Here is a 16,470-nt window from a genome sequence, read left to right as displayed (position 1 = left end):
AAGAGTCACACAGAAACATACAACACACATACCTGCAAACCTCAAGAAATTTGAAAGTAGGACATTTTAAAGTAAACGCCCTACCAGAATTTGACCCCTGCCCGGCTCCAAAAAACAAGGAGCGTGCTTGGACCCCAAACGGCTAATAAAATATTGAATGGCTTTTTTCCCATAGCTTCTGCTTGACAAGTTGGTATTTGGCCCTCGATGCACAGACAGCAGTGGAGTAAACAGGGAAGAGGGACACCATCGCGTTGTTGATCTTCAGGCTCCCTTTCAGAGGCAGCGCGTAGGATGGCGTCCCTGTCCCGGCAGTTGAGTACATGGATAACCGTGGTTCGGGGAGGGTTACCTCTAGGGAGCGGTCTGCCAGGAACTCTATGAGCTCTTTCCAGGACAAAGCAGGGGGACAGTCTTTCCCAAATTCCTGGGTAACCCAGCATTCCAGGAAGGACACCAGGTCAGACCCCTTGACCCGCTCAGGAAGGCCCACCAGTCGCAGGTTGTTTCTGTGCAGACGCTTTTCCAAATCGTCTACCTCCTCTTCCAGTGATCTGATTTTGGTGTCATAGGTTTTAGGAGCAGGAATGACAGGGTGAACAGTCTCCTCCATCACTAATGCGCCGCTCCGTGTCTGAAACCCGATCCCGGATTTTGTGCATGTCTTGATGCATTTTAGTTATGTCTAGTTTAGCGCCTTCACCTTGCCCATAAGATCTGAATGATTTACCTTGATAATTTTAAGAACATACAGCAGAGTAGGCTCTGGTTCCGGGTCATCTTTCATGCCATTGTCGGTAGGGGAGATCTGGGAAAGCAGCGCCTGTGGAGCGGGGACCCCAAGGGATGGTGGTGGAGAGGGGTCTGGCTCCTCACTGAACAATTCTGGCATGGATGCATGTGGAGTGGAGGCCATCTTGTCTGGAGTGCATGGTGATAATCATTTTGGCCGGGTGCTGCTTCTTCTTGCGATTTCCAGTCCACTAAATGCTCAAAATGGAACACGGGGCCTTTACCAAGTAACCAGGTAGGAAATCATCCGAAGTATAGAAGCAGCTAGACATGATTGCAGAGGAGATCAGAGCTGCTAAGAAAGACGTTTGCTCACATGTTGCGTTAGGCCACACCCTAAGGTTTTTTTTTTTTACCTTAATGTATTCTATACATTAACCACTTCCCGTCTGCGCCATAGCCAAAAGACTGCTACAGTGTGGGCCTTAATTGCTAGGAGGGCATCAATACATGTCCTCCCATGCATGAGCTGTCTGCGTACCTCCTGCTTGGCGTGCTCTGTGATTAGCGAGTCAATGAGACTCAGCTGATCAGAGTAAGGGGCCGATCCCAAACCCTTACAACATAATCAACTGTCAGCCAGTGAAGCTGATCACGTGATATAATCAGAAGATAGGTAATCTGCTTCTTCTTTCCCCTCCTGAGGAGAAAAAAAAGCAGATCACCGGCTTCTGTTCAATCGGTCCCGAACAGGGAGAGCCATCGCCACCTCATCTGTGCCACCTGCAAGTGCATATCGGTGCCCATTAGTGCCACCTACCAATGCCCATCAATGCCACTTATCAGTGCCGCCTCATCAGCGTACATCAATGAAGAATAAAAATTACCCGTTTTTGCTAAATTTTATAAACAACCTATGAAACTTTTTTTTGTGTTTTTTTTTTTTTTTTTTTTCATTTTTTTTTTTTTTAGCAACAAAAAAAACCCCAGCAGTGATGATTAAATACCACCAAAATAAATTTCTATTTGTGGGGGGAAAAAAAGATAAAAATGTATTTGGGTACAGTGTTGCATGACCGCACAATTGTCATTCGAAGAGTGACAGCGCTGAAAGCTGAGAATTGGCCTGGGCAGGAAGGTGGTTTAAGTGTCCTGTAAGCAAGTGGTTAAGATTTAAAAAAAAAAAAAAAAAACCCTTCTGTGTGCAGCAGCTCCCCTAATATTTACCTGACTTGCATCTCGAACCAGTGATGTTGCACGAGAGACTCTGCTGTTCGCGACTCTCTCTTTCCCTCTCCTGATCGGCTGAGACGCACAGTGGATACCATTGGCTTCCGCTGCTGTCAATCACTCAGAGGAGAGAGGAGGCGGCAGGGGAGCCTCGGCTCTGTGTCTGAACACATAGCAGCGGCTTGACTCGAGTGCCCCCATAGCATGCTGCTTGCTCTGGGGGCACTCAAGAGGAGGGAGGGGCCAGGAGCATCGGCGAAGGAAAAGGAAAGGATCAGGGCTGCTCTGTGTAAAACTATTGCACAGAGCAGGTAAGTATAGCATGTTTGTTGTCTTTAAACAAAGACAAGACTTTAGTATTTCTTTAAATACAAGCATGATTGTTGTGTAATTATTTTTTACGATATCAAATCAGCTGGCAGGCTGAGCAGTTTGGTACCATGTAGAGATTGCCGATACCTTTTCACCTTGGAATTTCTTGTGTTTTAGAATGGTTAATGCAAGACAGAATAAAATTTATTTTGACACTACCAATATGTGTGAGAATATTCAGAGCCAAGCATCCAACACCTAAACAGAAGTGTCTTATAGCAAGTTATCTGCTGATTTCACAATGGGTAAACAAGCTTATTCTAGGGAAATTTTTTTTTTTTTTTTTTTTTTTTTATTCCTTTCTTTCTGAACAGACATTGCTAGTAGAAAACCCTTGTCTATTATACTGCTAACAAGTAAGCCTAACACTGCCTCCTTGATTACAGATACAGCTCATTCCCTTGGCAATATTTTAATTACAGATATGCTCCCCCTATGGGACTTGGCCTAACTCCTAATTCTGCTCTTATTATGAGAACAGTTTTTGTTTTATTCAATAACTAGCAAAGCACATAGGAAATCTGGCTTAGCTGTGTAAATTAATTATGGGGTTTATACAAGGAACATGATCGCACACATTCAGTCGACAGCTTAGCTCACATTTTCGCACTTTTATAAAAATGCAACAAATCTCTGCATTCTAGCTTTACAAATTCTGTAGTATATAATAAGATTACAATGTTCTGTATCCACTTCAATACAGGGCTTTTTCACCCCCTTCCAAGCCAATTTTCAGGTTTCAGCGATGTCGCAATTTGAATAAAAATTGCACAGTCGTACAATACTGTACCAAAATTTAATTTTTATAATTTTTTTTCCCCCACAAATAGTCTTCTTTTGGTGGCATTTGATCATCTCTACGTTTTTTATTTTTTGCGCTATAAGCAAAAGAAGAGCGACAAGTTTGAAAAAAAGGACATCCCAATTTTAATTTAATTTTTTTTCCTCAGTTTAGGCCGATATGTATTCTACATATTTTTGGTTAAAAAAAAATTGATTAGTGATTAACACATTGCGGCCGACATATCGGACACTTTTGACACCATTTTGGGAACATTTACATTTATGCAGTGATCAGCGCTATTCAAATGCATTGGTTACTGTATAAATGTCACTGGCAAGGAATGGGTTAACACTAGGGGTTAAGGGGGATCAAGAGGTTAATTGTGTTACCTAGGGAGTGATTCTAACTGTAGGGGGTGGGGACTCACAAGGGGAGGATACCGATTGGTGTTCCTCTGTACTGGGAACAAATAATTGGTCTACTCTTGCCTTACAGGACCTTGAATCTGTGTGTTTACACATACACAGAGCCACGGTCCTGCTCTGTTAATGGGCAATCGTGGGCGCTGGGCATGCACATCGGCTCCCGAGTGGCACGATGGCCAGAAAGCCCAGGACATCATACGATGCCCACCCAGGATCGGAGATCCCTCCTGTGGATGTCATATGATGATGGGCAGGATGGGAAGTGGGTATTCTATAATAAGATTTCTGAAATAAGAAATTGCTGCTTTTTTGTTAACCTGACACGACCTAAAAGTTTCCTAAGGCATCAAAAGTTCTGAAATTGGTGAAAAGTGCCTGCAAGTTGCAGTTAGTCTTCAAATCCATCGCTGTGGTGCCACTTGGACCCCAGATCCAGTCTCTGCATAAACCCTGCCCCTGTCGTTTTGCTGTCAAATCAGAGAGCCCCCCATTTGCACTGTGGGGTTGATTTACTAAAACTGGAGAGTGCAAAATCTAGTGCAGCTCTACATAGAAACCAATAGGCTTCCGGGTTTTACTGTCAAAGCTTAATTGCACATCTGAAGTTAGAGGCTGATTGGCTACCATGCACAGCTTTACCAGATTTTGCGCACTCCAGTTTTAGTAAATCAACCCTAAGCCCTCATTGACACTGAACACTGCTTTGAAATCATGTGACTTCATTTGAACTTGTACGATTTCAAAGCCGCGGTTTAGTCCCACTTCAGAGGCGACTTGAATGACATTTGTGTGGGTTCATGCACAGATGTCTAGTAACCACCCTGGCGGTTTTCCTGAGCATTGCAGGATCCTGGTGCGGTATACTGACCTTGTCTCCAGGATCCTGTAATGTCCCCCCGCTGTGTCGGTGGGCTCTGTCCTCCGCCTGATGCCTCTCTGTGCCGAGCTACGTTCCCTGGGAGTGCCGCGACACACGGGGGCAGAGCCCGGTGGCAAATTTCAAAAAGTGAAAAATCAGAATACATACAGTACAGTGTAATCTTACAGATTACATTACTGTGTGAAATTATTTCACATCCCTTTTGTCCCCAGTGCTTTGTCCAGTGTCCTGCATGCAATTTTATGGTGTGTGTGTGTGTGTGTGTGTGTATATGCAATTGCAGACATTGCATGTGATTCGAACCGCATTCCTGTGCACATCACATGCGATGTCTGTGCAATGCAAATTCACATTTACACCAAACTGGAGCACGACCACTTTTTTTTTTTTTTTTGGTCCGCACTGGAATCCAGATCGCATGCATGTTTAGACTCATGTGATCTGATTCCACAGTTCGCACTGCGTTCTGCAAACCGATTTGGTGGTTTCATTATTTCCTTTTTATATTGACACCAGCTTCGATTTTGCAGAGTGAACTGGCTGGGATTCAGCTGCAATGCGGGAACCCGCACAGGAATCAATGTGGTTCCCGCATCGCAGTAGTGTGAGCCTAGCCTTAGTATTTGACAGTTGAATGACATGGGGTACGCTTAGTGCTGGGGATCTAATCTCAACTTAAAGCCTTTTGTAAAGCCTTTGCCTTGAGTCCAATGGGATCTGAATTCTGACACTGTTAATTGCACTTTAGTACTGTTATTACCTTGGACAATTTTTTAAAGCCAGGTCAGGTTCACTTTAAGAAAATGATCTTTAAATACACATATGATGCTTTTGCCAGTAGAATGAACAGTACACTTTTATTAAAATGAAAACTAAAATCTATTAAGCCCTACTCTCTGATGGAGAAACATCAAGGGTTAAATACTTGTTAGGCCTGGGGAGAGATGATGAGGATGTATAACTTAACCTTACTCTTTTCCCTCCTGCTCTGTGTCATTGTGGATAATGCAGAGCGAATAACTTGGCATTGTATGTGGAAGAGATACAGATGGAGGGAGCCTGCAAGAGTGAGGAGTATGACAAGTATTAATCATTTTATCCTTGTACCCCTAGTCTGAGAGAGCAGTCAACCCTTAAGCCCCATACACACTATCAGATGTTCTGCTGATTTTTTTTCCTTCAGATTTTCCAAAACCATGTAGTGCAAGGGCCTGCCTGATTGCATACAAATTAAAACTCCTAAGGTTTGGCCTCGTATTATATGGTTTTGGTAAATCTAAAGGAAAAAAATCAGCAGAAAATCTGATAGTGTGTATGGGGCTTTACAGTGTGGCGGCCCCATTGCAAGGGTAGTCTTTGTTTTGTGCCTGGAGTTGGGCCTTTACCATAGGTAAAACAATATTGAATGAATCATGTTTCATTAGACAATTCTCCCTTGTAGGGGGGCTGCCCCCACCCTGCAAAAGTTGAATGCTTGTTTAAATTTAAGGGACTGGAGAAAGCAGGTTTACTTACCTGCTCTGTAAGATGCTCACGAAGGCTCTTCTTCCATATTTTCCAGTAGTTGGTTGCCCTCCAACATCATCAAGACTAGTGTGAGACCCATAGCCTTACATTGGACCTAAGGGCATCAAGAAACAGTCCACCGCTGGCATGTAGGGGAATACTGTCTGCCAGGTGGAGTGGAAAACAGTTTTTTGGAACCCCCTAGAAGTAAGGGAACGTTTAACCCTTGCAGTGTGGGAAACAGCCCCACTGCAAGAAAAGCTATTTACTTTTCTTGGAATATAACTTTGAAGGAACACTTTCATTGCCCTCCGAATAAAAACCCAAAAGAAAGTGAATTGTGCTTAACTCTCCAGCAGCCGTGTCTCCTGTCTTGGATCTGTTTGTTCAAGAGCTGCATTCTCCAAAAGACATTTCAGCATTCAGTCTTGGTATCCACCGTCGCGTGCCGTGTTTTTATCCCCCGACTCCCAAAATCACTACAGGGTGCCAATAAACTTATGTAGTGCAAGCTGGTTACTTTCCTTTAAAAACCTTGAAAAAATAGTACCATCCCCCTTCAATATAATGCAGCTGGCTGAAAGACTATTGAGGAAGACCTCAAAAGCCTCTGAGTTTAATTATTGGCAGAGGGTCCTGGGAAAAGGATGAATGCAAAATTTTACTATTCTAGCAAACTGCTTCAACTAGAATTGGGCATGGTACCCCTGCTTGTTTGGTTGGGGATTGCCATTGAAGGCCGTGAGGAAGCACCAAATCGTTGCTGGTAGCCAACATATGATTGTTTTCAGGCAAACTTGTTAAATTATTTTTAGCACAGTAAAGCATTTGATAAATTAAATGATATGCTTGCATGTTAGCACCAATTAACTGTTTAATGTGTTCTTTTTCAGGAAACCGATACAGAAATGTCTTTCATATTTGAGTGGATTTATAATGGCTTCAGCAGTATGCTGCAGTTTTTAGGTAAATCATTTTTTTTACACAATTAAACAGATACGACATATATGTGTAACAACGGACCTTCCTGATCCATATTTTTTGTTTTGTAGGGTTATACAAAAAGTCGGGGAAACTAGTGTTTTTAGGTTTGGACAATGCTGGCAAAACAACACTGCTTCACATGCTGAAGGATGACCGGCTTGGACAGCATGTACCCACACTACATCCAAGTATGTCTTCTTTTCTTTTTTTTCTTTTTTTTTTTTTTACATTGACTTGTATGACGATGAAAGCAAAAACCTGAGTACATATTAGTAGAATCTCTTATTGTTGACCTTTTGGGGTTTTGTTGTATGGAAATCCTGGTGTGAGTTGCTTAAAGTGTAAGGAAACTCAAACAAAGCCATATTGTCCCCACCTCCCTGAGCATAACCAGCCTTATCCCTCAAAGTTGTATAGTTGCAAAGATCACGCTACAGAGGCTTGTGCCAGTGTTTATATCCCTCTGCCTACTTCTATGTAAGGATATCTGCACCTGTTCATTAACCACTTCTGCCTCGGTAGAATTTACCCACTTCCTGGCAGACCATTTTTTTTGCTATACGGCACTGCGTTGATTTAACTGGCAATTGTGTGGGCGTGCGATGTTGTACCGAAACAAAAATTATGTCCCTTTTTTTTCCCCCCCCCCACAACTAGGGCTTTCTTTTGGTGGTACCGTTTTTATTTTTTGCACTATAAGTATAAAAATATAAAAAGCCAACAATTTTGAAAAAAAAAACATTTTTTTTCTGCTATAAGGCAAACCCAATAAAATTTAATTTCTTCATCAATTAAGGCCAATTCGTATTCTGCTACATGTTTTAAAATAGGGGATAGATTTTATTTATTTATTTTTTTCTTCTTTTTTTTTTTTTCTTTACTAGTAATGGCGGTGATCTGCGAATTTTTATTGGGATCGCAACATTGCGGTGGACAGATCTGACACCTAACTGACATTCCCCCCCCCCCCCCCCCCCATCTTCCAGGACAACTACTTGAGAGATCATTGGCTCCGCCCTCTACAGTTAACATAAATCAGACAAAATTTAAAAGGCCCCTCCCTCTCCTCTGACCCTCCAGGAGCACATGTTTGTTGTTGGTTATATATATAGATCTATAGATAGGTCTGGTAACTGTGGTTGGTGGACCCCCCTTCTGTTAGTAAAATCCAAGACTGGCGGTGGCAGTGTCTGGCTTTTTTTTATATATTTTGTAGACCAAGAAGGGCTCCCTGTATGTATTGTTACCTGCCTCCCTGGTGGTTTAGCAGTGGCAACTCCCTTCCATTTCCAGCCTCTAGCTGTGTGGAGAGGCATCTTGCTCGTGACTTCCGGTGACGGGGCAAGATGGTGCTGGAACCGGAAGTGACATGACGCACTTCCTGGATGCTATTTTCTTAAAGGATCTCAGCGTAGTACAATACAGGGGACTTGCTGCTTTGGAAACAGTCTACCAAACATAGAGCAGACTAGTTTAGCAGTGCAGCAGTGGTCAGACGAGTCTCACCAGCTTGTTTACATTCTCCTCTATGGGAGGAGGACAGGACCGAGGACAGAGCACCTGCTCGAGTTGAGCCAGCGGTGGCATTCGGGTCCAACACTGCCCTCATTTTAAGTCCCTTATCTGTGTATAAAGGGGGGGGGGGTGGGTTCTGTATAAGCCTTTTTATGGTTTTGTTTTTTGTTTGTTTTTTTCTAGGTTGACAAACCTGTAAAGAAAAAATGTAGGAACTGTTGAACCAGACTTTCTGATGGTTTTAAAAAGAAAAAAACGATTTTGTGAGGATTATATTCACCTGAAAGAAGGTTGTTCCAGTCTAGAGAACATAAGAGAAGGTTTCCCTTTCAGTCCGATTTTAGAGTTTCTTTTTTTTTTTTTTTTCCCCTAAATTAGTTGCTCCTATGTCACAAGTATCTAAAAAGTCAGATCTTACATTTGAGGACTCTGGAGTCCTTAAAGATCAGATGGATAGAAAGGCCGACTCCTTATTACATAAGGCCTGGGATGCCTCTGCTTTTTCTTTAGGGCCAGCTGTAGCGTCTAACTGTGTTGCTAGGAACTTAGACATGTGGGTCCAACGTCTGGATGACCTTCTCTCCTCTCACACCCCCATAGAGGAGATCAGGGATTCTCTACCCTTTATTGCCAAGTCAGTTGCTTTTTTGGCTGATGCGGCAGCAGATTCCGTAAAACCCTGTTGTCAGACCATCTGCACTCTTTAATTCAGCTAAATCGGCTATCTGGCTAAAATCTTGGGAAGGTGATCTTACCTCCAAGAATAAACTTTGTTGCATACCCTTTGAGGGCAAGCTCTTATTTGGTTCTTCCTTACAGGAAGTCCTAGCTCATTCCTCTGAGAAGAGTAAACGATTTCCATCTTCTCAAAGGTGTAAGCCCCAGAATAGGGGGCCTTTTCTCTGCTTTCAGAACAAAGTTAATTTTAAGACCAACAGGCAAAGAAGAAGTGGTAATTTAACAAAGACCAGCAAAAAAAAGGGGGGGGGGGGGCTCTCTTTGCTCCTTCAGCCCCTACCAAAAATCCCCAGTGACGCCAGAGTGTGGGGGTAGGAGGGAGGTTGTCCAATTTCACCAAGGAATGGGCAGATATTACCAGCAATCCTTTTAGCCTCCAAATGATAGAAAGGGGTTACATGTTGGATTTCATACCCCCCCCCCCCCTAGATGTTTTTTCTTACCCATCTGCCAAGGCCCCAAGAGAGACGGCAGGCCAGGCCATGGTAAATCTGAGTGCGATGTGGGGAAACGGAGGAGGTTATTTATCCCATTCCGGAGAAAAAATTCAGAGGATGATATTCTCACGTCTTTCTGGTAAGAAAGGCTTCCAGCGGTTTTCGGATGGTCATCAATTTAAACGTTCTGAACAAACTCATAGTCTACAGACGATTCCAGATGGAAAACATTTATTCTGTAAGGAATCTGTTATTATCAGGAGTGTTCATGGTAACCCTGGATCTTCAGGACGCTTGCCTTCATGCACCAATCTGTTAGAATCATCAAAAGTTCCTCAGATTTGCAGTTCTCATAGAGAATAGTCAGGACAAGTCATTGGCAGTTCAGAGCCCTTTTGTTTTTGGTCTCTCGGCAGCACCAAGGATTTTCACGAAAATCATGGCCGAAGTCATGGCCTATTTTTGACTACAGAGGGTATCGTTCCATATTTAGAATTTTTTTGGTCTTTGCCCGAGAGAAAGAGAGCCTTGTTCAGGATCTGCAATTGATCTTGCGGACCTTTCAGAACTTGGGGTGGAAGGTCAATCGTCAAAAATATTGTCTGGTTCCCTCCCAGAGCATGCCCTTTTTGCGTTACCTAATACACAGTTGCCCAAAAGAGTTATCTTCCAGAAGAAAAGATTTTAAAGATTCTTCTCTCCATGCAGAGCTTCAGGTTGCTCCCACCGGCCTCCCTTTCATCAGATCATGCAGTTATTGGGCTTAATGACTGCAGCTGTTCAGGGGATGCCATGGGCCCAATTGCATTCCAGGCCCCTTCAGGCGTTTCTTCTGCGTCATTGGATTTTCTCAATCTGTCCTGGTGGGAGCGACAGGAACATCTGCGGGGGGAGGACTGGGCACAGTATTCCCCAATGAAAATGATTAGATGCCAGTCTGTGGTGCTGGGGAGCTTATTCGGGGGACTGGCAGGCCCAGGGAGCCTGGCTGCCAGAGGAGGCATGCCAGTCATTGAATTTAAGAGAACTGTTAGCAGTGGGGAAGGCTTTAATTGCTCTGGAGGAGAGGGTCAATTCAAAAGACCTGTAGTTTTTTTCAGACAATGCCACAACCGTGGCGTACCTAAACAAGCAGGAGGGGGGGACTCGCTCGGATACTCTTCTCTTGTTAAGCCAGCAGTTTCTGTCCTGGGCAGAGAACAGTGTCTCTTCAGTCAGGGCGGTGCACATCAGTGGGACTGTGAATGTTCTGGTGGACTATCTGAGCAGAGTAATCAGTGCCAGCAGTTGGGAACTGAATCGAGACACGTTCCAGGAGATCATGTTAAAGTGGGGTGTTCCCAGAGTGCATCTTTTCGCATCCAGTCTCAACAAAAAACTACCGGTTTTCTTCTCGCTGGAAAGAGAGACAGAGTCCTTAGGGACAGATGCACCCTCTCTCCCATGGAATTTCACTCTTGCCTACGCCTTCCCTCCATTAGTGATAGTTCGGTAGATTGTTCAGGATCAAGCAGAAGTTATCCTGATTGCCCCTTGGTGTCCAAGGAGGAGTTGGTTCTCCTCGCTGAGAGCTCTCTTAATAGAACCCCCCTGCCAGAGTGGAGGGATCTTCTCCGTCAGGGGCCAGTACTCCATCCAAACCCTCAGACCTTTCATTTGACGGCCTGGAGGCTGAGTGGCACATCCTACAGCTAAGTAGGTGCTCCGAGAGGGTTATTGAGACTATTCTGGACAACTGTAAGTTAGTCACAAGAAAGATCTATGGGAAAGTTTGGGAGACTTTTGTTTCTTGGCAGAAGAAGACTTTATACTAGCTTTTGCAGAGGGGAGTAGAGAAAGGACTTTCTGCCAGCACCCTTAGGGTTCAAGTTGCTGCCCTGTCTCTGGAGAAAGACTGGCTGAGGACCCTTTGCTTAAGAGTTTCCTTTCAGACAGAACTAGGCGTACACCCAGGACTGTTAAAGTCATTAGTATTAAACGCTCTAACTAGGGTTCCTTTTGAGCCATTGCATTAGGCCTCTCTGAAATTGATTTAATTAAAGATTACCTTTCTTTTGGCTAGAACGTCAGAGAGAAGAATTTCTGATCTAGAATTGCTGTCCTTGAAGGACCCTCTCCTGAGGATTTTAGAAGTCGGGGTAGTGAGTAGGCCCGATCCTTTGTACATACCCAAAGTTTATTCCAGCTTTCACAGTTCCAAGGAGGTAGTTCTTCCTAGTTTTTGTTCCTCCCCCAAGAATGTCAGAGGAAACATGATGTTTTTTGGACGTGAAAAGATGCCTTCTGCTTTTTCTAGAAAGGTCTAGTGAGTTTAGGAGATCCTCCCAAGTCTTAGTGTTCAGCTCCCCCTAAAAGGAGACCAAGGCATCTAGAAGTTCCATTTCCAGATGGATTAGGGAAGCAATTTGTGAAGCTTACAGACCATCTGGCACTGTCAGGGAAGGAGTTAACGGGGAGATCAAGGGGATAAAATGTGTTTACTAATTGTATGGGGGATGGGCTGCCTGGGACAATACACAGATCTGTCTTCCTGCATAGCAGAAAGATAGGACCGGTGTCATCCCTTGACAGAACGGAGATCTGCCTTGTTTACTTTGATAGATCCCCTGTCTGTAACTGCAGGGAACGATCGCCGGAGGACCTGCTGATTGGCTCCTCCGCTGGCCAATTGACACGCTCTCACAGATCGCCGTGTACGAGCCCGACATACACCTATGGCAATTTTCACAGGCGAGCCAACCTGCCGCAGTACAACTGCGACGGCTTTTTGGCAAACTGTTAAAATCACAGCCCTTTAAATGGGTTTTAATGCCGGAAGATATAGCAGCTTCCCAATCACGTGACCTCTGTAGTTTGCTTCCACTGTACTTGGAGCCCATCCTACTGTTGGACAAAGCTGTCAGTGTTGCTGGGAGCGTGCAGTGAGCATGCTCTGGGCGAACAGTTCTGATTGCTGTGGACACATGTGGCGGCAGGGTGTTAAAGCCCACTTGTCTTCTGCATATTTGCAACACATCATTGTTAAGAGGTTAATTCAGGTCCAGAGTCCTTTACCTCTTTCGTTCCCAATTTTTTTTATTTTTTATTCTACTTAAAAGGTGGTGGGGGGGGGGGACCCTTACATTTTTACCAATTCAACTTTTATGCGTTTTCATGGAGACCCAAATTTTCCCCACAACACATTATCAACAAATTCCTCTCAGAGTAATGTATAGTGTGACACACTTTTCTTTAATTATAGTTTACATGAGATATATATATATATATATAATTTTTTTTTTTTTTTTTTTGATACAGTGGAACTATATACCATCAGAGCTTCCCCCTAATGTGTGTGGGTGTGGGGTGGAGATAGCAGGGCATCACCATAAGATGTTCTTTACCAACCTGGTGATCTCCCTCCCCAATCTGGTCAAATTCCTTAAAGATTTTTCTGCCCTTGCAGGCCTACGTGTTAATGATTCTAAGTCCAAGACCTTGAACATATATCTCTTACATCAGATTAACTACTGTTATCAGTGGGTCTTTCTCATGTTTCACTTTATGACACTAACTTTGGTTAATTTCTACGCCAATAATCTTTGATCCTGGAATATTGGAAGAGATAACAGATCTCCTGGCTGGGAAGGATTGTGACCCTGAAAATGACACTTCTTCTGAAGATCCTTTTATCCTTTCCGGACCCTTCCTTATATGTTCTCCCACATATTCTTAGATCTATCCAATGACTGTGCCTTAGGTTTTTTTTTAGCTGTACTCCAGACCAAGGGTCTCAAAGTCATATTTCAACCAAAATCTCAAGGGGGGGGGGGGCCTAGCTGTGCTCCAGATTCAGCCCTATTATTGGGTGGCGCAGCATGGTCCAATGGCAATCTACCATGTGACGGCTAATACCCCTTTTGAAGGTGAGTATTTGGGTGTTTTTGACGGCACCCATTGCCATACACAATCTTTTATGAATCTTACTGGAAATAGGAAAACCTATTACTAATTCTATACTAAAACATGGGACTCTGTTAAGTACTCTAGTTGGGAAACTGATGCGCACACACACTTCTTGCTGACTACCTTTTTCACCACCTTTTCTTCAGCCCAGGCCTGGAGGGGACTAGTTGGTTGTGATGGTGGGTAGCTTCAGGATTCCACAGCATCCAAGACCTTTTGACCTACAAGGCTCTGCATTCCTACCTTGGAACTGTTCCATCATCTCCAAATACGCAAATTCATTGCTTACTCTTCTTGCCAGTGCGTCTGTCACACTGACCCTCTGATGAAAGGCATTTGGTCCCTGATCTATAAATCCTAGTTTTTCAGGGATATGTCTGTCCGCCGGCTTTACACCACGAAATGGGAGGTTGACCTGGGGACCCCACTGAGCGCTCATCAATGGTCCCAAGTATGGAATACTCTCACACATGGGTCAGTCAATTCTTGGAGGCAAACTAAAAGCTTATGCTGCAGTAGTACATGGCACTGTCAAGACTGACTAAATTTACCTGAGGCGCCTCGGAGCACTGCTTCCAAGGATGTGGTTAGTCTGATTGTCTGCAGATCAAAAGATAATGGATGAAGGTGTACCAACTAATCTACACTGTTTTGGATACCATAGTTGTTACATAGTTGGTAAGGTTGAAAAAAAGACACCAGTCCATACAGTTCAACCCGTGGTAGTGTGTGTGTGTTTATGTCAATAGCGCATATATCCCTGTATTTCACTAGATCACAGTATTGGTTAAAAAAAAAAAAAAAACATAAGAGGCATTGCTCAGTTTGGAACCATATCCTGTTTCAGACATCTATTGTCAGACATATACTACCATATATTTAATATATTATGCAAACAAGTGTCTCTGTCCTGTACCTTCTTTTCACTCTACTTTTTTTCTACGTTTTGCATAATTCAATCTCCAAATCTTTTTGTGATGACCTTTTTCTTCTTTAAACCTCAGAACCAGCTCATTGTATTGGGTGGTATAACCTTTATATCAGAGAAATGTCAGTTAGTGGCATGTGATCTAGAGTTATAAGGATTAGGAAAATTGAAACCTTGGAGGCCCTTGTTTGGGAAATCGGATTGTGCAAATACAGAGCCGCTTTGTGTAGAGAACAGTGATTCTTACATTTTGAAAAATAGCAGAGAGCAGCAATGTTGCATGGTATGTCATATGTAAATAGCCACTTACAGTTGGCATCCGAGGTAAGTCAGCAATACATACATGCTGGCAACTTATGCTGTCATTTACTTGGTGTTGCCTCTAGTGAACTTATAAAATGATCCATCCACTATATTTTAACTGTAAAATGTTAGTTTTTTGTAAAAACCATTACATAATTTTAAACCTATTAGCATTTTTAAATGTTTTTTTTTTTTTTTCCATTTTGGATTGAGCAAGAGATGGTTATAATAACCCCTGTCAGTTTATTTTTTGACATCCCATGACAGAGTTCCCTTCTCTTCCTCCCATAGCCATAACTTGAAGTGAGAGGAAATAATTGCAAATTAAGGGAACCCCCAAGTCACCAGAACTATTGTCTCTATGGGAAGATTTCCCCTCTATTACTTTTAAATGTGTGATTTTCTTTCAATTATAATGCTAACCGATTGCCAGCCGCCCGCCATCAAACGACCAAGGAGCGGTGTGCCTCTCGTTCTGTGTGGACGTCCTATGACGTCACCCCAGAGCAGCTACGACCACAGTGGTGCGCAGCAGCCACGCCATGTTCCTAGGACACAGCGCAACCACGATCACTGTATAGAGCCATTGACGTGGCTCTTTAACCATGTGATCGGCTGAGTCCAATCACAGCGGTCACATGTAAATGCGGAAGTGCCGTTAATCGGCTCTCATCGCCTCACACTGACAGTGTGTGGTGAGGAGAGCCGATCAGTGGCATCTCCTCGTAGGGGACACCTGGACAGGTAATTGGGGCACTGATCCTCATCAGTGCCTTGATTACCGTAAACCCCCCCCGTGCCACCAATCGGTGCCCATTAGTGATGCCTATTAGTGCCACCTAATCAGTGCATCCTCATCAGCGTACATCAGTGAAGGAGAAAAATGATAAAAAATTTGTTTGGGTACTGTGTTGCATGACCGCGCATTGTCATTCAAAGTGTGACAGAGCTGAAAGCTGAAAATTGGCCTGGGTAGGTAGGAGTTGAAAAATGCCCCGTGTTGAAGTGGTTAAACGAGACAAATGGGGTAAACAGGTGTTCTAATCCATCTCTTCTCTGTCCAAATCTAAAAATACATTTTGCCTTTTAGTTGCACTTTAAAGTCCTGCTTGGGGCATGTAGTTCAGGGTTTTACTTTAACATTTATTAGACAAGAAAGTTTGATTTAGGCCTGACTTCCTTGACTTCAGGGCCAAGTCTACCCATAACAGCCATTCCCATGTCAATATGTACAGAAAATATATTCCTCTGCTCACTGTCCTTAAAAGCAGCCAGAATAATGAAAGAAAATGGATTACCTTATATTGACCCACTAAGGGTACCTATAGATATACAAATGTCAGTTTTTGGCAAGACTGGGTGATGGTCTGCCATCTGTGAGTCAAAATGTCAAGTCACACTATGCGCCCTTACCCAGGACAAACCACTTGAACCTACCACCAGGCAACCACTAGAACACAGATTATTTGGTAGGGCTTCCTAATTGCCCTTAAAGCAATGTTCAATATGGGAAAGGCCAGCACAATGCTCAGAGATGGATAACAAAAGTCTTTATTGGGAGAAAAAGCTTACAAAGTGCCTATAGCAAGGACTGTAAGCTTATTATTTAAATAAAGATTTTTGATGCAGATCTCTGAGTGAACCTCTGTTATTTTTCCATCTTGGACCCAACAGTCATTCTCCAGTTCAAT

General features: G+C 43.4%; 1 protein-coding gene across 3 annotated transcripts in view; it reads left to right on the top strand.

The window, feature by feature from the left end:
* SAR1A (secretion associated Ras related GTPase 1A) overlaps positions 1 to 16,470 on the top strand; it is a 41,181-nt gene that overhangs the window by 17,328 nt on the left and 7,383 nt on the right. For all 3 annotated transcript variants that reach the window (XM_077454423.1, XM_077454424.1, XM_077454425.1), the window contains exons 2-3: positions 6,823 to 6,895; positions 6,982 to 7,101. In XM_077454423.1, coding sequence (XP_077310549.1) covers positions 6,838 to 6,895; positions 6,982 to 7,101 — 178 coding nt within the window. In that variant the 5' untranslated portion in view covers positions 6,823 to 6,837. The remainder of the gene's footprint in view (positions 1 to 6,822; positions 6,896 to 6,981; positions 7,102 to 16,470) is intronic.

Source organism: Lithobates pipiens, unplaced genomic scaffold, assembly GCF_037356315.1.
Source record: "Lithobates pipiens isolate NorthernLeopardFrog02 unplaced genomic scaffold, aLitPip1_a1.2 Scaffold_25, whole genome shotgun sequence".
In the NCBI taxonomy this organism is placed as follows: Eukaryota; Metazoa; Chordata; class Amphibia; order Anura; family Ranidae; genus Lithobates; species Lithobates pipiens.
Note: the sequence above shows the minus strand (reverse complement) of the source record. Positions and strands in the feature narration are given on the sequence as shown.